Genomic DNA, 26037 nt, shown 5'->3' on the forward strand with positions numbered 1-26037 from the left:
TTTAAATCACCAACACCTTTACAGGAAGGCTGTCCTAAGCAAGCAAGGAGATTTCTCTCAAAGCAAGGCCCTTACTGTCAATGTTAACAAGCTGAGGCCCAGCATGGCAGAAGCTGCAAGAAGCTGCCTTCAAGAGAAAAAGAGCAGAAGAGATACCAGTGAAGTGTATTAGAGGCCAAGTTGCCTGTGTTGTGGGTTGTTTTAGCTGCAAAGCTGAGTCCCCCCCCACAGAAAGCAAAACCAAACGTTGATACTTACTTAGCATTTGGATGGTTCCGTGCAATTTTCTTCAGCTCAACATCATTGTCACAAGTCATGATGTTTATCCCAGCTTTTGCTGCATACTTGATCTGAGAAGCTTGCTTACAAGGATTTGTATAGATGATGTTTTCAGGAGAAATGCCCAGGTCTTGCACCAATGCCATTTCAGACTGAAAAGCAGGAGCAGACCAGAGTTTGACACAGCCCAGCACACTGGATCTCTATTAGCTGTGCTCTAGGACTCTACTAAACAGCCACACTCAAGGGGGAACTATCCCCTGCTTCTGGGGTGCAAGGATATTTAACAGGAGTTCACAGCTTACATGGTACTATTTATATCCATGGCATTTAAGAGCCATAACAGATGACTTTAAACAGACCCATGCAGAGAAACAAAGCACAGATAAGCACAGCCACTTACTTTGCTGGAACATGCAAATCCGACCCCAAGGGTTCCCAAAATTTCAAGTACACCTGGAGTAGAGTTGCATCTTACAGGGTAAAATGGTTTTATTGGTGCCATCACATTCTGCCATTGTATGTTCTTCTTCACCAGCTTTCCAAGATCACCAACATAAAATGCTCTTTTTTCAGTCTAAAAGATGGGAAGGGTAGGAGAATAAAACGTCTGGATGTGACAGCAAACCCACAGATTGCAAACAATCCATGAAACAAAGGCACACTGGCTTTGGGTTTTTTCCACAGCTCTTAGTTTTGACCTGGATTAATGCTTTTGCATTTCATCTCACCTAGCAACCTGATGGTTTGGAAGTAAATAGCTAAGGGAATACCTACCACTTCAGAGACACTGGGAATGCTATTCAGACAATACTCTGAGATTCCTGAAGCAAAAGGTATCACTTAAATGCCAAATGGTGGCTCTATCTTACACACAGGGTAGGTTATGAATCTCTTCCAGCTGTTTTACTTTTGATTGGCAGATGTCTGCAGCTTTCTGCAGGGAGAAAAATCTACTGGGATGAAAGCTTCCACAGTCTCAACATAAATCATAGCCTATTGTGCAAGGCATCAAAACCTTACTGCACTGCCAATACTTTAACACCTAGCTCACAGCTCATGTTACTGACAACTCACTTGGTAGTTAATTCAGGAAGTCAAGTTTGAGACTGTTCTGAGAATTCAGCGATTTTAAAGGACTCAACTCTGTGTTGAAGGGGCAAAGTCAAGCACATAATCGTTAAGGAAATGCACAGGCACTCTCCTGGACACTGTTAATAGTCCCCCTCGTGTGCATCTGTTAACACAGTCTCTCAACATCAAGTCCTGCTGTGGATGTAGCAGACTGAAATCCAAACAGAACGTTCAGGATTTGTTTGCAGTGTGCTCTCAGGAACACTCCTGTCTGCTAACGACCTACTGCATATCAATCAGAGCCCAGCACGAAACACCACCACCAATCTCAACTCAGACTGCACACCACCAGCTAAATCCAGCCCTTGCCTTGGGCAGCTATGAAGCTACGTTGTGGCTTATTGTACACAAAGCTGTTTCTGTTCAAAAAACAAAGAGAAATTCCATCGGGTGGAAGCATACTGACCCCCTGTACGGGTCACCAGCAGGAATGGGATCTGGAGCTTTAGATCCATGGCACAGGCCTCTACCCCTTGAGCTAAAGGAGTAAATGAAAGCAGCAGAAGGCAGCTATATCCTCTGTGAGCCAGCCAGTGGTTGGAGACATGACATGTTGCCAGAAGTTTACCTATTTATTTGCTAGACAGAAAAAGAATATTAGGAATCAGGATTTGGGAATCCTACAGCCCAGTTCAGAGGGCCATGGGGTTTAGCTATTTGCTGTACTATAGCTGAGCACTTGCATTTGAACATCAGTTCTGACAAACCAAGGGGAAAAAAGTGAACAACTCATAGGTAAAGCATTAAGGAGACAGGATTTGCTTAATGAATTTAAGCCCACTTTCTACAGCCTTGTCTATAAACCAGATTAAAACATCTTGCTGCCTCCCAAGAGGTGAGTGAAGCCTTATTTCACTACAACTACTATTGCAGACACAGAATTATTTCTTTATGCCAGATTGCTAAACCTTATTAGCTTTCAGAACAGGTTATTTTCTTGAAAGAAAAAAGGTTAGCACCTCACAGCATCCCCATACTCATGCTTCCAATGGAGAAAAGAGTGATAGGAACACAACTGTGATCCACCACAGGAATTTTAAACTGGCTCAGCATACATATTTTGTCTCAAATTAGGCACATTTTTAAGTTCAGTAGTATCTAACTTAGCAATATCCACTTGCCCCATTTCAGGTTCCATGTCTATACTCTAAAACAAATTGGATTTAATTCCATCAGCAAGGCTACTCTCCTGCTGGCCATTCAGTTGTTGCCCAAATTTCCCCAACAGAACACAGCCCCAAGGCAAAACAAACAGTACAGAACTAGAAGAGGAAACTGCAAGGTTGAGTTTTAGTTGACTGTTCCTCTGACATTGCCAGCTCAATGCTCAATATCTCAGCATGAAGACTTAGAAGTAAAGGAGAAGATGTGAAAAGCTTCTTAGAGACCCACTTACATGAGTATGTTCATAAATACAGTTGTCAATAACATCTGCAAGAGTTGCTCCTTCATCCAACAGACCAATGGAGTAATTTGCATCCTCGAGGAATCCTTTCATCTCAGCCGTATTCCACAAAGCCGACAGTCATAAACCAAGAAACACAGGGGATGGGCTTCCAAGCCTCAGAGCTGGGGCCTTAAATTATGCAACAAACTGCACAAAGAAAACAAAGTCATGACAGCAGGCACCAAGCATACCATCTCACTGTTTTAAAACCAGAAAGCTTCCTGCCTCCCATCATCAGAGAGCTGCACAGGTTATGAGAGTTGGGGCTTTGCAGCCTAGAGAAGAGAAGGCTTCCAGGAGACCTTGGAGTGGCCTTCCAGTATGTGAAGGGGGCTGCAGAAGGGCTGGGGAGGGATTACTGACATGATGTTGTAAAGACAGGATGAGAAGTAATGGGTTTGAAGTGAGAGAGGGGAGATTTAAAGTAGACATTAGGGTTCTTTGCAGTGAGGGTGGTGAGGCACTGGCACAGGTTGCTCAGGGAGGCTGTGGAGCACAGAATCACCCAATGAGATCTTCGGTCACCTCCCTGGAAGTGATCAAGGCCAGTTTGGATGAGGTCTTGAGCACCCTGTTCTAGTGGGAGGTGACAGGGGGTTGGAACTAGATGATTTTTGAGGTCACTTCCAACCCAAACCATTCTATGTACTACAAACAGTAACACAGACCCTCAACAAAAAAAGGTCAAATATTTTTTCTCCTGTTCACCCTCCATTTGCTGTAAGGACAGAGCAATTACACAGAATCACAGAATTAGTCTGGAAGAGAGCTCCAAGCTCAGCCAGCCCAACCTAGCACCCAGCCCTGCCCAAGCAACCAGACCATGGCACTAAGTGCCCCAGCCAGCCTTGGCTGCAACACCTCCAGGCACAGAGACTCCATGGGCTGGGCAGCCCATTCCAATGCCAATCACTCTCTGCCAACAACTTCCTCCTAACATCCAGCCTAGACCTGCCCTGGCACAACTTGAGACTGTGTCCCCTTCTCCTGTTGCTGAGTGCCTGGCAGCAGGGACCAACCCCACCTGGCTACAATGTCCCTTCGGGTAGCTGCAGACAAAAATGAGCTCTGCCCTGAGCCTCCTCTGCTGCAGGCTGCACACCCCCAGCTCCCTCAGCCTCTCCTCACAGGGCTGTGCTCCAGGCCCCTCCCCAGCCTTGCTGCCCTGCTCTGGACACCTTCCAGCACCTCAACATCTCTCTTGCATTGAGGAGCTCAGACCTGGGCACAGCACTCAACGTGGCCACAAATAAAAGAGGAGCTGGATGCTTTGAGACTGAACCTGAGCAAGAAATCACTGCTGCAAGGCTGCTTGAGAAGAATCCCAGGCTGTATGCATGCTGGTCTGTGCTGAGCTTTTGCAAGCTGTGGAAGTATTTTAAGGACAGCATACTTGCCCAGACCCCTCAGCTCAGCTATGCAGAAGCAGAGCATCTTAAGTGATATCAGTTTTCAAGCAGGCAACTGGAAGACTGTCTGTAATACATTTCTGAGTTTAAGCAAAGCTTGTAGCCTATTAAATGCCAGCACTGACATTTGTTAGATTCACCCCTTTGATAACATCCTGGGCTTTGGTTAGATGCCAATTTACAACGTCTGAAAACAACTGGTACTTACCAGGCATTTACTCTGTTGTTCTGTTCAGAAGCTTCCCTACACCACTTAGAAATCTTCACTCTCTCTAGAGCTAAACAGAGAAGTCACTAGCTAGAGGTGCTATTAAAATGAACCATCAATTTCACTAAGTGGAATTGGTATTGAAGTCAAGTAACAGTTCCAGCCTAGCTCTGAATCTTGCTTATCCTCACACCCTCACCACAAATTAGATGTTGTCTATCAACATTGTTTACCAAAAGATAGCCTGAATCGAAACCCGAAGGCTGAACAGTGATAGGCACTCAGGATTAGTCAGTTTCAAGGAAGAATCAATGGACAGAAGAAAACTACCAAGAGCTAACAAAATACCTTCCTCAGCCTTATCTGAATGCTATCTGCAACTTACATTCAAGTTATGAGGCTGTTTAGAAGTAGTTTATAGCAACCAATCGCTCAGCCATTGTTGCAGCTGCCTTCTTTATAACCCACACAAGGCTGATCCAAACCAGCCAGTGACCTGCAGCCCTTTACATCAACACCCTCAAATTCTGTCTAGTCTCAGGACTGCTTCCATGAAGAAAAATCATTCTCTAAAGCCACCCATACTTGGCTTTAAAAGAAGATTATTCTATCCACACTTTTAATGGAGAAAAAACCACAGACATTAGAGCTGAAGGTAAAAAAAAGCTTAGCCAAGACTATGGAGAGACAAGTCTGACTTCAGATGGCCACAAGGCCATGCTGCTATTAACTGTCTCATGTTTCTCTTACCACCTCCCTGCAGTCAAAACCCACAATCTGAAACAGACTTAGTCTCAGTAATATGAACAAAGTTGTGTTTGCTCAAGCTAATACTAAAGCAATTGAGCAGCAGTTGCTCCTGTTTGTTGTGACACCAAGGAACACCGAATCACTGAATGTTAGAGGTTGGCAGGGACCTCCAGAGATCAGCCAGGCCAAATTCCCTGCCAAAAGCAGGATCACCCAGCATAGTCCACACAGGAATGCATCTGGGCAGGTTATGAAAGTCTCCAGAGAAGGAGACTCCACAACCTCTCTGGGCAGCCTGCTCCAGGGCTCTGCCACCCTCACTGTACAGAAGTTTCTCCTCATGTTGAGGTGAAACCTTCTCTGTTCCAGTTTGTACCCATTGTGCCCTGACTTACTGCTGCAAACCACCAAAAAGAGCTTGGCCCCCTCCACCTGACACCCACTCCTCAGATATGAGACACTGATCAAATGCCTTCAGTCTTCTCCAGACTAAACAGCCCCAGGGCTCTCGGTCTCTCTTTGCAAGGGAGATGCTCAAGTGTCCCAGTCACCCTCATGGCTCTCCACTGCACTCCTTCCAGCAGGTCCTTGTCTCTCTTGACTTGGGGAGCCCAAAACTGGACATAGTATTGCAGGTGTGTTCTCAGCAAGGCAGAGTAGGAGGGAACCCCAGTCTTGTTTAAGTAGATAATCACCCTCAGAACAGCTAACTTTGTCCTAACCAGCTAGCAAACAGAGGGTAAAGGCCTCAACACATTTGCCTCCATAAAACATCCATGATTTCCAGGAGCAGAGTACCAAAAAGGGGTGGTCAGAGGCTTCACCACTGCAAAAGCTGGCAGCAGCATTTGACTGACCAATTGGCAGAGCTCTGGAGCATTCAAAGAGCAAAGATCAAAAGAAAAAACAGCAATAGCAATTCCATTTTTTAGAGCATATCTCCTTATACTATGACTTAAAAGGCCTAATGTTAGCTAAGTTTGGAAGTACTTCAGGCACCTTTAGGAGCTTGCTGGTGGTGCAGACAGAAAAGTTTTCTTCTGCACCAACACTTCTTTTTTTGCCTTGCAAGAAAAACACAAGGAGAGAAGTAAACCCAAACATGGTAACAGTGACCCAGCTGGCAGAAGCCTCACATCCCAGCTTCTTTTTATTGTTTATCCAAGTTGGACAAATTCTGTGTTCCTTATTATAAGCTGACAAGCCCCTGCCACGTTGTCCAAACCTGTTTAAAAGCCTGCAGGCAAAATGAAAGCATTTTAAGGATTTACTACACTTACAAGGGTGCTACTTAGCAAGATCTGGAAGTTTTGGTGGTTTTGTTCCTACTCTGAGCCATTCTCTACTCTGAAGTGTGCAGATGGTCTAGAGTTCCTTCCACTGAATAAATGCACAGCCACATCTGTCCTGCTGGAAGGTCTGAGTACGTCCAGTGGAACCAGTCACAGCTCTGAGCAGATCTTTGGATCTGCCAGGCACACAGATGCTGGAAGCTAACTGCTTGTGCCTTGTGTTTCAAATGACAAAGCCTGATCAAACAGCTAGCTCTCTTTCTTCCATTCTTGCTGTTGACCTGAGTTACCCTGGAGTAGACACAAGCTGATTTTGTAGTATATTCATCCAAAATAGCCTGCAACAATCCATGAGCAGCCCTAGTGTAGCCTCTCCCACACTGCTCAGCAGCAACTGCTTGCTTTAAGCATGTCCATGGCATGCTTAAGCTTTCTCCTTGAGCAAAATCCATCTTGTGAAGAGCTAACACTACCCTACCAATTTCTGTTCATAGTCACAGACCAGCCCTCTCCTATTTCTCCTGCACTGGCTGAAAATGTCATCTTGAGAAGATAGCAGAATGTTTTAGAAAGAGAAAACTGAATGTCCCACCAGCACTGCTACAGCACCAGCAAACTGCCTATTTTCACAGAATCAATTAGGCTGGAAGAGACCTCCAAGCTCAGCCAGCCCAACCTAGCACCCAGCCCTGCCCAACCAACCAGACCATGGCACTAAGTGCCCCAGCCAGCCTTGGCTGCAACACCTCCAGGCACAGCCACTCCACCACCTCCCTGGGCAGCCCATTCCAATGCCAATCACTCTCTCTGCCAACAAGTTCCTCCTCACATCCAGCCTAGACCTGCCCTGGCACAGCTTGAGACTGTGTCCCCTTGTTCTGTTGCTGGCTGCCTGGCAGCAGAGCCCAACCCCACCTGGCTACAGCCTCCCTGCAGGCAGCTGCAGACAGCAATGAGCTCTGCCCTGAGCCTCCTCTGCTGCAGGCTGCACACCCCCAGCTCCCTCAGCCTCTCCTCACAGGGCTGTGCTCCAGGCCCCTCCCCAGCCTTGCTGCCCTTCTCTCAACACTTTCCAGCACCTCAACATCTCTCTTGAATTGCATAGCCCAGACCTGAGCACAGCACCCAAGGGGTAGCCTAAGCATTTTGCTAGAAGGCTGACACCTGCAGCAGGATTTAGGATTGCACTATGACCTTACTCTGTTCTGACTGCTCTGCTCCTGAGGAGGGAGGAGAATCAGTGATAAAATTCTTGTAAGATCAAATTATTACAGACAGAAAGAAACAGAGAGGATAGTTTTAAGACTTCTGTGTGAGATGAATCAGGAATCATTGCAGTAGAGAGTACAGATCATGCTGGAAGTGCTGACTTGCTGCAAGTCATGATGTGATAGACTTAGGTGTGCTAACACCACCCATTTTACCACCTGAAATGTTTGTCTGCATAATGCTCCAGGACAAATATTTCAGGGCAAAGGAAAGCTGTCAAGTGGTATGAGACTTCTACAAAGGCATGCAATTGCTTCCTTTGAAGTAAGCCTTACATCCTGGGGCTCTTTAGGGCTTAACAGGACAACTTCCCAGGTGAGGAACTTGAAGATAAAAGTTTAAATATGCAAACACTGCAATTAGATATCTGGAACAGAAGGAAAACTAAAATGCTCTGAGAGGTGCCTAACACATGCTTGTCATATGCAAGCATCCATAACAAACACAGAATTCCCCATTTCTTTCCTTCACATTGTCAGAGCTACCGACTGTTAGCCAAACCCACCCCAACCATCACCCTGAGGTTTGGTTCTTTCACTGAAAGCTTCCTCTGCAAGAAACAAAGTCTCTGCAAACCAAACAGGCTCCCGATAATGCCTTTTGGCCATGTCTTGAGCCAAATAAATATTTACCAGATTAACAACTATGCTCATGGAAAAACCATCAAGAGGTAGAACACACTCATCTTGCATTCCTTACAACGCTGGTTCTTCAGGGCTAACAGATCAAAAGGGGCATTACTGTCACTGAGGCTAGCAACTGAGTTCAGAGCAGGCAGAAGTGAAAAGCAGAAACACAAGCCACAGGGGTTTAATGTAGGAAATGCCTGTCTCTAATGGGAGCATCTTTACAAGAAGTATTCCATGATGCCATCTAAGCCTTCAGTTAGCTGAATGCAGCCTCTAACCGGCTGCCAGAGAGGCAGGAAGCAGGTGCCTGTCCTCACAACGGCCAAGGGCACTTTGCACTGCCCAAGCTGCCTCTGGCACAAAGCTCCTGAGGCCTGTAGTGGAGCACCTGTACAGCTTAGGTTAGCTGCATCCTACCATTCTCTCCACACAGTTAAATGAGCAGTGGAACAAGAGCATCTCTGCTGAAGCAAGCAAAGAGGGTGGATACTAAAAAATAACACCCCAGAGGGCTGTATCAGCTCTGCTCTGAGGACAGGCTACAAGAGCTGGGGCTCCTAACCCTGGAGCAGAGCAGGCTTCGAGGAGACCTTGGAGTGGCCTTCCAGTATCTGAAGGGGGTCATAGGAAGGCTGCAGAGGGACTATTGACAAGGTCTTGTAATGACAGGATGAGGAGGAATGGGTTTGAACTGGCAGAGGGAAGATTGAAACTGGATGTTAGGAAAGGGTTCTTTTCAGTGAGGCTGGTGAGACACTGGCACAGGGTCTGTGATCTTTGATCACATTGGGTGATTCTGTGCTCCACAACTTCCCTGAAGATGTTCAAGGCCAGACTGGATGAGGTCTTGAGTGACCTGTTCTAGTGGGAGGTGGATGGCAGGGGGTTGGAAGTGGCTGAGCTCTGAGGTCCCTTCCAACCAAAACCATTCTATGATCTATCACCTTCTACCACACCAGCACTTTCACAGAGGAACAGTTATTTCCCTACCCTATCCTCTTACTTAGTCAGTGTAAGAATTTGACCTCTCCTTTGCCCCAGTCCTCCAAACTCCAGGCCCTCCTGTTTCCCAGCTGCCACCCAGTTCCCATTTAGACAGTCAAGGGAGCTTCAAAAGCCAGTCAGTGCAGGAAACTACTGCTTCCACTTGGCACAGACAGGGTTTGTTAACTGATCAGATTTCCATAACTAATTCCCTCCATTTCCTATCAACCAGATGTTAAATTCTATTCTAGTTCTTGCCACAAGAGCAAGACTTCAGGCCACAGCTCCCAGACTGCTCAGGAAATCCAAGCCTGAAAAGCAAGACAGAACTAAATCCCAAGCTCTTCCCTGGCCAGTGTAATACATGGACAGAAGTGGGAGGGAGATAATTAGCAAAAGGAAGCAGGTTTAATGGGAATTTAAGTATACCTTAAGCCAGAAGATTTATTGGAGTTCCCCTGGAACATAATTATTATTACATTTAAAAGCTCAATTGACAGTCTTCCCATTAAATCACTCTGCAAGTTGAACAGGACTCAAAGCTACCAATTAACTGCCTAGCTTACGTCTTCACCGGCTTTGAGGTAATCACCTCTGCTTTGGCACACCGAAACAGGTGGAGACTTCCTGGCAAACACTTGCCAGTCATGCTGCCTACATCACCACTTCTACACTGAACTACTCATTTGTGTACAGTATTCTACTGACTGAACCCTTCAGAGCCCCAAGGCTCAAAGCAAACACAGAGATCAGACCACCTGGACATTCAGCTGCAAACACGGCAAACCCAGGAGCATTGCAGCCAGGACAAGCAAGCTGTACCTTGCACTATTTGCCACAGCACGTGGGTCTAGCAGAGAGAGACTAGTTTCAATGCAGGTACCAGGACACTTCTCAAGCACTTCAGTCAGAGCCAAAATTCCCTCAGAATACTTTTATTATAGCACCTTTAGATCTCACACATCACTCACTCCCTCCTCCTAACAGTTCCTCTGTCTTTCCTATCTTTCTCCTGCTTTATTCCTGTTGAAGTGTAAAATGCAGGAGTTCTACTCACATACAAAACTGAACCAAAACTCAAACAACAGGACAAAGTTTCCTCAGATCTTTTGCTTATAAAATCATGTTAGGTCACCCACTGGGAGCACAGAAGCCTCTCCTCTCTCGGGAGGAAAGGCTGAGAGCCCTGGGGCTGTTTAGCCTGGGGAAGAGCAGCCCAAAAGGGGATCTGATCAATGCTGATCGACAGCTAAGCTTGAGGAGTCCCCTCAAGACTGAAGACGAGGAAGAAATTCTTTACAGTGAGGGAGGGGAAACACTGGCACAGGCTGCCCAGGGAGGCTGCGGATACCCCTCCCTGGAGGTGTTCAAGGGCAGATTGGATGAGGCCTTGAGGTCTAGAGGGAGGTGTCCCTCCCTGCCCATGGCAGGGGGTTGGAACTGGATGATCTTTAAGGTCTCTCCCAACCCAACCCATTCTATGATTCTGTGATTCTATGATCTGAAAAATAACAGTGCTAATCAGAGAACTGTCAGTGTCAGGTCTGTTCACTTAAATAGGTCAGTTCTAACATGGTTCATTCAGTCAGTTTCAAACAAAACAAGATGACCATCACCTATGGAGAGAAATCCTGGCAAACCAGGCTCACCCTGTGCCTCCCTTACTGCAGTGTTTTCTAAGAACAGTATCATCCACTCTAAGTACACACTAACACAGCTAGCATTTGGTTCCTTTCTGCTCTTTAAAAAGTACCTGGCTCAGTCAGGTGCACTTAACCACTCAAGTTTTACATTAAAGTGTTTTATAGGTACTAAGCCAAACAAAAGTGCCTGCAGCTAGACAAAAAAGTATAACTGTTAAGCCAGCTTAACTCAGATAACAATGGCCTTAAAAGCATTTGTGCTAAAGCTACATAAAGCTATTGTTTTCTGTTAACAGAACAGGATAACCACACACATTCCAGAGTTTTCCCTGCTCCTTCAGATCAGCTATGCACATTCATCTGCTTTCTGTTGGGTTTCTTTAGCAGCTATTATCCTCAGAAATGTAAAGGCAGATCCCATCCAACAGAATCCCACATTCTACTGTAGCTCAGCTACAACTATATGTGGAAGTGCATAGCAATTAGCAAATAATGGAGACAGGCATTTGGGAAGGCACACCCTTCATCATCCACACGAGTTACTATTTGAGTATAAAATACCCTAAGAAATTGTACAGTACTAAGCAAGCCAGGATTTGGTGCCAACAGCCACACGGTGCCAATTCATGACTTCAGAATTCACAGCATCTTAATTTTAGGGCTTCTGTAGCCAACAGTTCTCATGTAGAAAAGTAACTCTAATTACAAAGTCTACTCACAGGTGTTTGAGTCTCTCAAACTCACCAGACAGCTATTGAGGAAAGCATTAGGTCAGCAAAAGAAATCATCATAGTCCCCCCTGCAAAGAAAGCCCCATGCAGCAGACACACCACTACTTACAAAAGCTGATCATCTACATCAAGGCAGTCATCTTGCTTAACAGACAGACCACACATCCTTGTATTTTCATCAGTGCTTACTCCCCAGCATACAGATGGCAATAGAAGGAAGAGACTTACATGGACAAGTTAGGAGATGGAACCCTACTATCATCAGCTAGGTTCCCAAGGTGGCTCAGCGTTGAAATCGAACTGTTCTCTATAAAGCACTTCTCCTAAGCCCTCTGGATAGTTGTAAACTTGATCAGAGATTTTGCCCTGTGGGAGAAAATGCACACAACAAAATAAATTTCATAGCCAGAATAAAAAACTTCAATCATGTAGCAAGCATCTCTTCAGCAGTGCTTTTCAGGAGGCTTGCAACAATCCCTCCACGGAGTTTAGAGACGTAAAACAAAGTCCAGTGTCAAGAGTGAACATCAATGTTGAGGCAGACCAAGTCGGGTGTATGAAGAACTGCTAAACCATGTAATTTTGGCACATAAACTGCCTGTTGTACTTGACTTCCATGGCTTGAACTAAACACAAAGAGCTCTAGATGATCTTGCTTTAAGGATGCAGTATGCCTGAATACTGGACTACACCCCCAGAAGCATTTTTAACCCTGCAACCACTGTTTCTTCCCCTCCCCTTCTATTTTAGAATTCCCTTGGCATGTTTTCTTCCTCTGCTGTGAATGAAGACAGCATATGGGAGAAAAATAGTGCTTTACATAGTGAAACTGAACACCATACAGACAAACACAGAGATGAGCAAGACAGTAAAAAGAAGGAAACTTATGTCTGCCTTCAGGAATGTGGAAACATCTCAGCTGGCCATCGAAGGCCATTACAGACAACCCCAAAAGCAGAATTTTAGGAGTACAGGGCTTGCTGAGTCAAATTAAGCCAACACAATCCAAAAAACGAGTCAAGGAAACATTAACCAGCCCTGCTGAGAAATCCAACCCTAAGAGGAGCTGTCATTTTCAGGGATTACACATGATACAAAACTGATGATGTGCAAACCCAACAGAGAAAAGGTTTCCACAAGCCCACTGTGGTCTGCAGACCACATGGAACATACCAACCTACTGCAAAAATAAGTCTGTGCTGCTCTCGCTGTTTAAATGGCACACGTGCTGACTACAGAAGCTTGGCTTCTACTAGTCACCTAACCCAAAGCATCATCTTTTCAACCACATTACACTTAAGCTGCTGAAGTGTTCCCCCCCCCAGTTATTCTTGCCACTAGAAACCCCAAATTACTACACTTTATAAAGCGCTCAATTAGGGTGAACGCAACTTGGGGGTAACTTTCACAGCAGCTCCACAAGAGCAGTGTTTTCAGCTTTAGCATATAAATTAGCACTTGGTAGCAGACAGCATTAAGATTAAACCTCAACACTTCAAAATTAATTGAGATATTAAGGGATTTTGCCTGTTAGAATTAGTGCCATGCAGTGTATTTAATCTTAGCCCTCTCTTTCAGTGAGGAAGTCAGTTCTGAGCAGGCACACAACAATTCTAAGAGCTGCCAGCACTTTCCTTTTGTACACTTAACTGATAACTCCACTAGTTACCAGTGCTGTTCTGATTACACTCCAGACCTCCTGTGGATTTTCCAACGACTGTGAGTTAAGTTTAGCACCCAAACCAAGTCATTAAACCCAGGTGTTTCTAGGGAGAGCGTACGACCTTCAGAGCAAGCCTTTAAAAGCCATGCTGCAGACAAATATCACCTGCAGTACCCTTCCAGTAACTGTTCTCACATGCCCCAAGAAGGAAAGTTCCCATGGCACTGGAATGAGAACCGATCATTTTCTGCAGCAAGCCAACTGTGAGCTGTGCTGAGTTCTAATTGCCTTCAGAATTCCTTCTAAATGAGAATTACTTATTTGAAGGATCTACACAAACAAAGTCTGAACTCCTTCTTTTGTGCAGGTTTGCCAATATTAAACATTCAGAGGGGGAAAGGGTACAACATTGGACTTTGAAATCATAGTAATTTTACTCTGCTTTAATCAGCACCAGGAGTTAGTTTGCTGTAGGGCAGCAGAGCAGCACTACCATTTTAAGCAGAAGTGTATTAGTTGTCCATAACTGCTATGGAGAAATTCATTCAGCCACAGTGTTCATTGCTGAAGAGCCTTAAAGCAGGCATAAAAGCATTCTCTGCTAAGAACAGTGAGCTTTCAGTTCTGGGAAAAACCAAGACGACAGCTTTGCCTTTTTATACTCGAGTGACACCACCCTGATGTATTTATGTATCACCTGCTAATGTACTTCACCAGCAGGTGCCTCAAGTTTGGCTGCAGCTCAACCAGCAAGGCTGTGCTTCATACCTGAACAGTTAACACTCACCTGAGGGACAAAATAAGCCCACAGTTGTCCACAGCACAGAGTTTGGCCAGAACAACTGCATCCCCACAGCAAGCCTTGAGTGCCAGCAGGCCAGGCTGGGCCAGGCTTTTTCCAGCTGACCAGTCCTTCAGAGCTTCATGTATCTAGATATTAACAGGCCTACAAAATCAGTTTCCAATTCATTTGCTTGGATAATGAAAAATACAGTCCACTACATCTCTTTCTGAGGAGACTCTTTAGTGACCTGAGCTGAAGGATCTCTGAACCAAACCCTAAAAATCTGGCAAAAGCATGACCATGCACATTTACACCAACTGACAGAACTGGAGGCACCCAAGTCCAGGGGAAAAAAACAGATCAGGATGCTGTGACACGGCAGCCACCTGAGGAGAGCAGGTCCTGAAGGGAGCACAGGTCCCCAAGGAATTTGCCCATCAGCCCTGCTACATCATCTGCATTTTTAACTGAAATTTGCCACTGCACCCAAATGAATCTATTACACAATTAAGCTTCCCTTTCAGGAAGGAGCAGTCTCAATTTCCTTCCAGAGCACTCTCTCCTAGTACTGGAGAGATGGAATCATTTCAAGACTGTACAGCCCAGCACTGCTGCAGAGACACACCTGCACCGACCCTCCAGCACCGGGAGCAGCAAGAAGCACAAGCTGCTTGCCTGAGGGCAGGCTGCAGTGCTGAAAGGCACTAAGCCTACCTCTTGCCTCCCGTCCCCACGGGAGAGACACTGCCATTGCTATTCACCACCAAACAATACTTTGTCTCTCCCAAAGGCTTGTGCTGAACCCTCTTTCTGGGGTTTAAAAGCCCTCCCCTGGAGACCAAGGCCTGGCAGGAGGATTGGGGGCAGCAGGTGTCTGGCTGCAGTTTGGGTTCGGCCTGCAGCAGGCAGAGCAGGCAAGGGAAGGGAGCTCACCACTGCCTGAAGCACAGGGGAGGGGGCTGCCGTGTCGCAAGCATCAGCCACGGCAGCGGCAGCAGCATTGTTCACACGGTGACAGGAAGGAAAGAACTAGACTGGACCAGTCCAGACTGGAACAAACCCCTCCTACCATCACCATTATTCACAACCCCCACCTCGCCCCCAGCACCGCTGCCTCTCACATTTGTGCAGGGAAGAATAGCAAGTGCGGGATCTTCAGCGCCAGAAATGCGGCACAAGTGGGGCAGCGCTCCCCCCCCAGCACGCACAACCCGATGCGCCGCAGGAGACAGGGAGGGTAGGCAGGGCTAACCCACTTCGCCGGGTACCAGCGCTGCTCTCACTCAGGGCGGCTACGTGCCACCGGGACAACACAATCCAGTCCCGCTCGGTCACCAGACACTGCTGCAGAGGTCGGAAACGCAGCACCTCTCCGGCCTGCTGGCACACGTCACCCGTGCAGGATTTTGCCCAAATCAACAGACTTAAGCTCGCTTTCTTCCCTCTTCACCACAACGGGGGTGCCCCCAGCACGGATACACATCTTCTTGGGCTCTGAATGAGTCCAGAGTGCCACCTGGAAGAGACTTTCAGTGCTGGCTAATAAAAAGCCATAACGGTATGCTCAGCCATGCCAGCTGCGTTTGCATCATCCACCTTAGACATGTATGAGCCCCCTGCTCCCACACTGTACTTCCAGCTCCCGTACAATCACTTAACAGGCACCTCTGCTGATCCCTCGCCGCTATAGCCAATCACAGGCACCTCTGCTGAGCGCTCCAACAGGGAACAGCACAGCAGCAAGCGCACACACACACTTGGGATACTCTGACATCCAGGTGCACCTATTTTACACACACTGTCGTCAGCTGAGCAGCGCCTGCACCCTTTTTTCCCTGTCTTCTGTACAGCAGCGGCTGGACCCCAACAGCAGCAAAGCCAAGCCAAGGAAGTCGCCAAGGTTCAGCCGAGCCTGCTACTGCTGCACTGACAACGGGAGGGATAAAAGGTGCGTCCTTGAGATGAGCAGCCAACACCTCTGGCCGGGAAGAGACTGCTAACAGAAGGGGAAGAGGCTCCACTTCCCCTAAGCTGCATGAAGGCAATTTGCGCCGTCATTCCAGCACTCGTCCCGGAAAGCGCCACTTGTGCAATGCCCTTACAACTTGCGCGGTGCCCTGACAGCTCGCACCGCCACCCTGCTTCCCGGCGCGTCCCTCTGCCCACCGTGGCCGGCGGGACGGGGGGAAGCCTTGTGCAGGTGCCCACAGATACGGCTCAGGTGAGAGGCAAGAGGAGCATGACAGTGGGAGCCCGGATGGGTAGTCACAGTTAGAGACTCACAACATGGCCTCTGAGAGGCAGGCAAGAGAGACACCGCGACCATGCCACCAGCACTTCTCCAGCCTCTCTGCTCCCCGTAAGCCAGGTCAGCCTCGAAGCCTCGCACACAGCTGCTCCCTCCAGGCCGGAGGGAGCTTCTTGCAATGCGGCTGAACCCGCGGGGAAAGGATTCGCGAGACCCGTGCGGGAACCAGCGCTCTCGGGCCCAGGCAGCCGCCACCGGGCAAGGGTACGGCACGCCGGGGGCCGGGGCGTTCCTCCCGCCGCGGGGTCCGTGCGAGAACACCCCTCGCTCCCCGCAGGACGGTGCACCGCGACGGGAAGCAACGCCCGGCGGGAACGGGCCTCCTGCCGCGGGCACTGCCCCAGCTGCTAGGGGGAAGACACCAGACAGCCCCCTCCGCACGAATCCGCCATGTTAGGGCGGCCGCCGAGCCCCCGCTCCCCGCGGAGCCAGCGGCCCCGCCGCCCTTCCCGCGCCCTGCGGCACTGGGGAAGAAGGAGAACGGTGTCTCCGGCGCAGCCCTCGCCCCTGTCCCCGGCTTCCCCCTCCCGCCGTGCCGCCTCTCACACGCAGGGCTGTCCGCCATGTTAGCGTGGCGGCCGCTGACCCCCTTCGCCCGCCGTCACCACCGCCCTCCGGGACGCGGGGGGCCCTGGTGCCCTCCCGCTCGCCCCCCGGGCGGCGACTCCGCATCGCGCAGCGCCTTGCTGCGCGCCAAAGAGGAGAGGGAGCCTCAGCTCTGACTCATCCCGCCGCTCTCCCATCTGCTGCCGGCGGTGGCAGCCGGTCTCGCCCCACGCCGCCGGGCGGAGAAAGGGCAGCGGGAGGAACTGGTCCCATCACGCTCCCCGCCGGCACTGCCACGGCGGCTTGCAGCTGTGCTGCCCGTCGGGAAGCCCTCCACTTTCCCGGGCCGCAGCCATCACTCCTCTTCCCACTCCTCGCACTGAGGGGAACAAGGGTTTGCCCCTCCCCAAGCCTCAGGCCCAGGGAGCAGAGAGCTGCCTCCGCTCCCTTCCGCCACCGGTGTCAACGGACGCCCCGGCCCACTCCAGACCTCAGGGTGGGCGTCGCCACCTCCCTCCCTTCACCCCTCCCACCCTCCCGCCGCATCGCCCGCGGCACCATCCCCAGCCCCCCGGGGAGGCTGGGGGCGCCGGGACCCCCAGCCCCGGTACTCACGTGAGATAACGGCCCGAAAGATTTGGTAAATCGTCTTCTCTTTTTAGGCGGAATTTTTAAAGAGGGATGTGGGAACCTACAGCAGAAATACAGGCGGCGGCAGCGGCGCCTTCCAGGGCCATAGGCTGCGGGGGCGACCGGCGAGGGAAGCGCAGTGCAGCGCTGGGACGAGAGGGCACAAGCAGAAAGAGACAGAGCCGGAGACGGGCCGGGGTGCGGGGCTGCGGCAGGTAGGGACGGAGGCAGGAGCGCGGTACCGGGCGGCGAGGCGAGCAGCGAGGCGAGGAGAAGGGGCCGCCGCTGGCAGCCTTCTTATAGGATGAGCGGGCGGGGAGGGACCCGGCGCCACGCGTCACCGCACCGCGGGGCGGGAGGCGCCGCCGCCGCCGAAACCACCCCCAGTGCCCCCCCCGCCCCGACAGGCCGGGTCGTGAGAGGCAGCGGGCGGCCGGGCGGTCATGCGCCCAGTGCCGCCGGCGGGCACGGCACCGTTACCGCTGCCCCGAGGCCCGGCGTCCAACACGGAGACGCAGCAGGCTCTGCGCTGCTGCCGCGGCCGGGCCGGGCGCAGGTGCGGGCGGGGCGGGGCTGAGCCGGGCGAGGGGCCGGGCGAGGGGCCGGGACCCGCCCGGCGGGGCTGGCTGCTCCCCGGTGAGCTTGGTGTCCCCAGCGGGCTGCCCTGGCTGGCTGCGGCGCGGCTGCTGCGGTAGTGAATGCTGGAAAGGGCAGAGACTCCGCAGGGCTCGGCTGCGGGCGTCCCTTAGAATACGGGGCAGGATCCATCCAGGACCCCACGTGGGAACCCGAATCCGTGTCACAGTAGCGGTCGTGAGACCCATCCCTGTGTCACTGTAGCACTGAGCCGGTGGGAAAAGAAGCCAGGTCTTAGGGCCAGTCGGAAACCTCGTCCACCGAGTTAGCAGCAGTCCAGTAACTCGCGATTCACTGAGCATCGATAAGCTGCTGCTGCCGCTCACTGGGGCAGGCTGGGGGAAAGGAAGGGAACAGCCAAAGGAAGAAATGTTTGTGCCCAGGTGGACTGTAATTCTGACAGTATGGTCCTAAAGGGAAAGGAAAAGGAGCTACTGCAGAAAAGGATGAGTAAAAATAAAGTTAACTTGATGCTTTAATATAATTGCTTACCTGGCTCTTATTACTTCATCATTCTAGAGGATGTGGAAGGCTTTTCACCTGGTGTGTCTTTGAGTTATTCCCCTTTGTACTTCCATCAGTACTTAAAGCAGGTTGAAAATAGTATGCTGAACTGTGATAGCACTGAATTTTCTATTCAAATACAACACTAGAGGATTAGACACTGCTGGGTAAAGAAAGATGTTAGTGCCATGGTCTAGTTGATTGGACAGGGATGGGTGATAGGTTGGACTGGGTGAGCTTGGAGGTCTCTTCCAACCTGTTTGACTCTATGATGATTCACCACACTACATACCTGGCAGCCTCTGACTCTGGCCTCCAAGGGTCCAGTAGGTGGGTTCAGCTGGCCCATGTATTTCACAGGGTTTCACTGAAGCACTGAAACATCTGCAGCACATCCAAAAGCCTTCAGTGTTGTTGTATTACCGTTGCAAGAAAGCACAGCTCAGCTGTAAGTGGAACAAAGCCACGGGGAGGTCAGGTGCCTCAGCTAAGGGTCACACAATTCGTATGGTGAAGCTGAGGGTGAATGGTGAACTGCCAGCCCCAGTCTGTCATGTCAACTTGACCAAACCACTCCGGGCTGTTTGGGTAAAAAATCATCCCAGGGGTCACAGTACTATCCAGACACTAAAACACATAGCTGTGCAGCTCACCAAGCCCACCAAAGGGTGTACTTGGTTTGGAAAGAAGTTGTTTATCCCAGGGCACATTCACTTGCTTTTTAAAAAGGTGTGTTAGTACAGTTGAGATGCTTTAGATATGTTTCCCCCTCAAGCAGAGCTGAGTTTGTTCAGTTTGATAGCAGAGAGAATGCAGAAAAACAACAAATAGCTCCACACCTGTAATCTTTTCAAAGGTAACATGAAACTGAGGTCCCACAGCATGCAGTTTGTTTTTTTCATCTGTTTGCCACCTTCTGATGTGCAGATCACTTTTAAATGAGGTGGAAGTGAACTGCCTAGATGCAATTCCAATTAGAGTGTGTCATTCTTCCTGATAACAGTGCTAGTAGCCTGTGGATGAAGTCAGTCAAACCAGGCACACGCACCAGAAAGTCAGAAGACCTTTCACATACATTTGCAACAGACCTTGCATTGAGGACTAAAATTGGAGTGGTTTACACTGCACCTTTCATTGGTGGCTTACCTGTTCATTTGCTTTCCTGTTCCAGAGTGTAAGTGCAGGAGGAGAAATCAGAGTGTTTTAAAAAACAAACCCCCAAAACAACAACAACAAAAAAAAAAAAAAACCTCAGCTCCCAAACAAACACACAAAAACACCAACCCAGCCCCAAAAAAAGCTATAGATAGACAGGAAGAGAGATTTAGGCAGAGCTTGTACATGGCACAATAAATGTGAATCATTAACAGGCAAAGAAAGGAGGAAGGGTTAGAGGGGAGTACAAAGGTTATAGTGATATACACACAGAGGCAATCCAGAAACTGTTCTCTTTGGGATGGTAGTGTTTGGGGGTTTTGTTTCTTTTTTTTTTTAAAGACACATTTTTGGAAGAGATAAAGAGACTTGATTAGAATTATAAAATGGTTTAGGTTGGGGTTAGTTTGGTGGTGTTTAGGTGCAGCCAAAAGAAGAAAAGTTATCCAGCAGAGAAAAGGCAAAGAGTAAGTCAATACCAGTTTTGTGTAGAACTAGGGGCCTTTATCTGTGCTCTTAGATCATCTCTCTCTGTGGAGGGAGCTGTTGGCAGAGAGAGTGATTGGCATTGGAATGGGCTGCCCAGGGAGGTGGTGGAGTCGCTGTCCCTGGAGGTGTTGAAGCCAAGCCTGGCTGGGGCACTCAGTGCCATGGCCTGGTTGATTGGACAGGGCTGGGTGCTGGGTTGAGTGTGGATGATCTTGGAGGTCTCTTCCAACCTGGTTGATTCTATGACTCTATGATCTGCTGATGGAAATACCTGGATAGTCCAGCAATATATGAGGGATGTAAGTGGCACATGAGTTACTGCGAACTCATCTGCATTAATCTTCCCAGAAGAGGCTTTGGGTTGGTAGGTAGGTGTTTTGTTTTGTTGTTTTTGTTTTTAATCTTACCAGGAGTAAGAAAACAGATGGACTACTTTAGAGGGCAGGGCAGGCACGTAGGACAGGAAAAGAGCTTCAGTTTGATATGCAATTAATTTGGGGCACTGTCAGCTATTCTAAAAACGTATGGAGGGAGGATTTCCTGCTCACATGGAGGAAGCAACACTTGAAAACAGAGACATCAACTTCATCTTCTGAAATCTACTGGGGGGAAAGGAGAGAAGAGAAGAGAAGAGAAGAGAAGAGAAGAGAAGAGAAGAGAAGAGAAGAGAAGAGAAGAGAAGAGAAGAGAAGAGAAGAGAAGAGAAGAGAAGAGAAGAGAAGAGAAGAGAAGAGAAGAGAAGAGAAGAGAAGAGAAGAGAAGAGAAGAGAGGAGAAGAGAGAAAGGAAAACAAGGAAAAAATAAAAGAAAAGAAAAAATGAAAATAAAAGAAAGGAAAAGGAAAGAAGAGGGAAAGAGAAGAGAGGAGAAGAAAGGAAAAGAGAAGAGAAAAGAAAGGAAAATAAACAAGAAAAAATATAAGAAATGAGAAAATAGAAATGAAAGGAAAGAAAAATAAAAACAGAAAAGAAAAAAGGAAAGAAAAGAAAATAGGAAAAGAAAGTAAAAGAACATAAATAAAAGAAAAGAGGAGAAAAGAGAAGAGCAGAGAAAAGAAAAATAAAAGAAAAGAGGGAAAGAAACAAAAAGATAAAAGAAAAGAAAAGGAAATTAAAAGAAAATAGGAAAAAAAGAAAAGAGAAAAGGAAAAGAAAAGGAGAAGAAAAGGAAAAGAGAAAAGGAAAAGAAAAGGAGAAGAAAAGGAAAAGAGAAAAGGAAAAGAAAAGAGAAAAGGAAAAGAAAAGAGGGAAAGGGAAGGGAAGGGAAGGGAAGGGAAGGGAAGGGAAGGGAAGGGAAGGGAAGGGAAGGGAAGGGAAGGGAAGGGAAGGGAAGGGAAGGGAAGGGAAGGGAAGGGAAGGGAAGGGAAGGGAAGGGAAGGGAAGGGAAGGGAAGGGAAGGGAAGGGAAAGGAAAGAAAATAAAAGAAAAAAGAGAGAAAAGAAAAGTGAAAAGAAAAAATAAAAGAGGGGGGGAAAGAGTGGCACTGGAAGAGTAGAAGACTGAATGGTATAGCCACTGTAAACAAAATGAGAAGAAATGGATGGATGAAGCTTTAGTCAGTCAGAGGTAGACACCTGATGCTGCAGCTCAGTGTACATATATATGTGTGTATCTAAGAGCAGTCCTGTTTTGCCTGCAGAGGCAAAATGTGAAAAGCTACCATAACTTTCCCCTCTCCCTCATGAATGCTCCTCTAGCCTCAGTTTAACACGTGGCTTCCTAACCTTGTAGTGCTCTGTACACACATTTCATAGATTACCAGAGCACCAATTCACCTTTTGGTCTCCAAAGATAAAAGAGCACCGGAGCACAAAGCACACGTCCAGCCCTGCGCTCCTCTCGCTTCCAGCTGTGAGGCTCTCCTGCCACATTTCCTTTCATTTTAGTCTTCTGTTGTTGCCTCTCTGTTTCTGCCGGGCACAGTTCACAGCTGGATGCAGAGAAAAGCAGGCGCTGGCCCTGTGACGCAGATGAGCCGCAGCAGGAAGGACACCTTCCTGCTGGTCTTCAGGACACCTTCCCCACCTTGTCTTCTGGGGGGAAAAATACTCACTGGTGAGCGGTAGGAAGCTTCGGATTGCTTTGGACAGATGTCTGCAGGCTGCCTAGCCTGGTGACCTTCTCCACTAATCCCAAGTATTTCCTTCTCTTTATGCCTTCCTATGGGCTACCTCTTCTCTCTGCTTCTCCCATTTCCTCTCCCTCTCTGATGCACCCTCTATCACAAGGCATCAGCAGCAGGGTCAGATTCCGCTCCTGTGGCGAGAGAATGAGATTATTTCCTCCTCCATCTCCTCTTCCTCCACCACTGCCAACTTCTGCAGCAGACAGTGTTTTTTCTTGGAGCCTCAGGTGCAGGAATTATGTGATTACACAGGAATTTACTCTTCCACTGAGAATTAAATGTCCCTTGCTGCTGAAAACCCAGCGCAACAGAAGAGAAATGCAAACGACAACCCAACTTTGGAGGCAGGGGACAGGTTGCTTTGACTTCTGAATGCTCGAACCTGACAACAAGGTCCCTGTCCTGGCTGCTCTTACACACAGCAGCACTCAGTGCCAGGTGTAATTAACAACCTGTAGCCATCCAGGCAGAGCACCCAGCTGCTGCAGTGGGAGGAAGGAGTCAGCTCAGACTGCATTTTTGTCTGAGCTGCTCGAGGCAGGAACCTGTGTGCATAGGGCAGGGGCATGAGAAAAGGAAAATGAAGGCTGTGACAACTCTGGATCTGTCATGCACACAGTACTAGAGCTTCAATAGTCCCTCTTTTTACTCAAATGACCTTGTGGAAGTGTTGTATATGGTCCTGCTCTGGCAAAGGGGGTTGGACTCAGTGATCTCCTTGCATCTCTTCCAACCCCTGACATCCTGTGAGCCTGTGATTATCAGTGGGTACTTTGATCTTCAGCCCCTTTTCATTGCTGCATACTTCAGAGCTATCACTGTTCCTGTCCACTTGACAGAAATACCAATAACTAGCTGGAGGAATCATAGAATCATGGAATCAGCCAGGTTGGAAGAGACCTCCAAGCTCATCCAGTCCGACCTAGCACCCAGCCCTGGCCAATCAGCTGGCACTAAGTGCCACGTCCAGGCTTTTCTTGAACACCTCCAGGGATGGGGACTCCACCACCTCCCTGGGCAGCCCATTCCAATGGGAAATCAGATGATTCATAGTTGTTAAAAGTCCAGAGGTGATGGGAGGAAAGACTTCTCTGTCTTAACTCACACAGAGCAGTCACCTCTCACCTCGATTTACCAAATGGTTCACTGGATCAAAACAACTGGGGCAGAAATAAGGCCCCAACTTTCTAGTATGGGTTAGTTTGGTTTCAGGAGAAGAGTGAGTTTAGTGTCATTTCTACAGAGAATGGGTGCAGAACAGCAAGAGGAAGCTCTTCACAGAGAGAGTGATTTGCAGTCTCAAGCTGTGCCAGGGCAGGTCTAGGCTGGATGTTAGGAGGAAGTTGTTGTCAGAGAGAGTGATTGGGATTGGAATGGGCTGCCCAGGGAGGTGGTGGAGTGGCTGTGGCTGGAGGTGTTGAAGCCAAGCCTGGCTGGGGCACTTAGTGCCATGGTCTGGTTGGTTGGGCAGGGCTGGGTGCTAGGTTGGGCTGGCTGAGCTTGGAGCTCTCTTCCACCCTGCTTGATTCTGTGATTCTAACTGGTAAAGAAAAGTCAAAGGTTTAAAGTATCTGTGACAAGATATGGACTTTTTGCTGTTAGGAAATAGGCCCAAGTGCAGCCCAGGCTTGGTTTCGTTGTGCAGCAGTGTATGAATCACACTCATTCTGGCTCCTGCTATCCACATCTCATGGATGGTCACTGACAACTGAAGGATCAGCTGCAGGCCTCGGGGGTTTATCATTTCTCATGACAAGTATCTCTGGACTGGGGAAGAGGTTTCCCTCTGTGGATAAGCAGGAGGTGGTAGTTCCCAGAAGTGTCAACTAGTCACTGGTGATAAGACAGTATCAACTTTAAAATGCAACAGTCCAAGCACTAGAGAGGGAAGGAAACTGGTCTGTGTACCATCCAAGGAGGAAAAATGTACCACATGGAGTTACAGAACATTAGGGGTTGGAAGGGACCTCCCTGGCCCAGTCCTGCTGGCAGAGCAGGAAAAAGTATGTGCTCATATCATGTGCTGCTACTGGTGGTTACTGAGTGGGAGAATGACATTTTTGTTCACTCCTCTGGAATCAATACTCAGGTTTTGCTGTTTGTTGCATTTGCAAGGAGTTTTCATTCCCAGATGTTTGTTCTCAGTCCTGTAGCTCTTAGGTAAAGTAGCCTTCCTAAACGGGGTCCTGGTCCCATGTAGTGATTCAGAATCACAGAATCAAGGCATATTGGAAGAGAGCTCCAAGCTCATCCAGCCCAACCTAGCACCCAGCCCTGCCCAACCAACCAGACCATGGCACTAAGTGCCCCAGCCAGGCTTGGCTTCAGCACCTCCAGGCACAGCAACTCCACCACCTCCCCGGGCAGCCCATTCCAATCACTCTCTCTGCCAACAACTTCCTCCTAACATCCAACCCAGACCTCCCTGGCACAATTTGAGACTGTCCCCACCTTGTCCCCTGAGTCCAGTTGGGCAGATCAATTTCATTTAAACAAAACCAGCACCAGTGCACCAACTAAAACAGAGTAGGACACTGATAAATACAACCAAATCTCAAATACACCTTCCCCTCACCCCTCCCTTCTTCCTGGCCCCAGCTCTGCTGCCTCCTCCCCACCAGCAGCACGGAAGGACAGGGAATGGGACATTGTGGTGCATTCCATTGTGTTCCATGTTGTTGCTGTTGCATCCTCCTTGGGGAGAGGGGGAGAGTCTTCACAGTCCTCCTCTGCTGCACCATGGCATCCCTCCCCCACAGGACACTCTTACACAAGCTTCATCCACCAGCATGGGTCCCTGCTCCAGCATGGGGTCCTCCCTAGACTGCAAGAAGGATTCTTCTCTGAGGGTTGCTAGGGCTCATTCTGCCATCCTCCCATGAGCCAAAGGGCAGTGGCTGCTTTAGCATGCCTCCCCAGCTCTTAACTCACAGATCTCAGTGGCATCATGGTTGTCTCCCTTACATCTCACTCCTCTCCAATACCAAAGAGCTCTCTCTTGCACTGAGAGTGATTGGCATTGGAATGGGCTGCCCAGGGAGGTGGTGGAGTCACTGTCCATGGAGGTGTTCAGGAAAAGCCTGGCTGGGGCACTTAGTGCCATGGTCTGGTTGATTGGCCAGGGCTGGGTGCTAGGTTGGGATGGATGAGCTTGGAGCTCTCTTCCAGCATGGTTGTTTCTATGATTCATGAGGCAGCAGCAAGATCCCAGCAGTCATCTGTGCTGTTTAGCTGGGCAGCGATGGCTTGGACCTCCTGCAGCAGATGTTTCCTCCTCCCTGGCTGTCCTTTGGGCAAGACATGTTAGGGGATACGGTGAGAACCTGAGTCTGTGGAGGAGAAGGGAGACAGGGATGTGATGGGGTGGGCCAGGAGTCCTGCAGTATGGAGAGTAAGGCACAGATCACAGGAAGCAGACGTGGT

The 26037-nt window shown here is 48.9% G+C and overlaps 1 protein-coding gene across 2 annotated transcripts in view; it reads right to left on the reverse strand.

Annotated features, from left to right (window-relative positions):
* The window catches only part of AZIN1 (antizyme inhibitor 1), a 30979-nt gene extending 12955 nt beyond the window's left edge, over nucleotides 1–18024 (reverse strand). Inside the window, exons 1-5 of one of the 2 annotated variants that reach the window (XM_064154059.1) lie at nucleotides 17692–18024; nucleotides 12004–12141; nucleotides 2810–3007; nucleotides 683–856; nucleotides 259–431 (exon numbers count right to left, since the gene is read on the reverse strand). In XM_064154059.1, coding sequence (XP_064010129.1) covers nucleotides 259–431; nucleotides 683–856; nucleotides 2810–2911 — 449 coding nt within the window. In that variant the 5' untranslated portion in view covers nucleotides 2912–3007; nucleotides 12004–12141; nucleotides 17692–18024. Of the gene's footprint in view, nucleotides 1–258; nucleotides 432–682; nucleotides 857–1819; nucleotides 2016–2809; nucleotides 3008–12003; nucleotides 12142–17691 lie in introns of those variants that run through there. The other variant, XM_064154060.1, reaches the window with a different exon arrangement.
* Between the last annotated feature and the right edge of the window lie 8013 nt (nucleotides 18025–26037).

This window comes from Pogoniulus pusillus, chromosome 14 (assembly GCF_015220805.1).
Source record: "Pogoniulus pusillus isolate bPogPus1 chromosome 14, bPogPus1.pri, whole genome shotgun sequence".
NCBI classification, from domain to species: Eukaryota; Metazoa; Chordata; class Aves; order Piciformes; family Lybiidae; genus Pogoniulus; species Pogoniulus pusillus.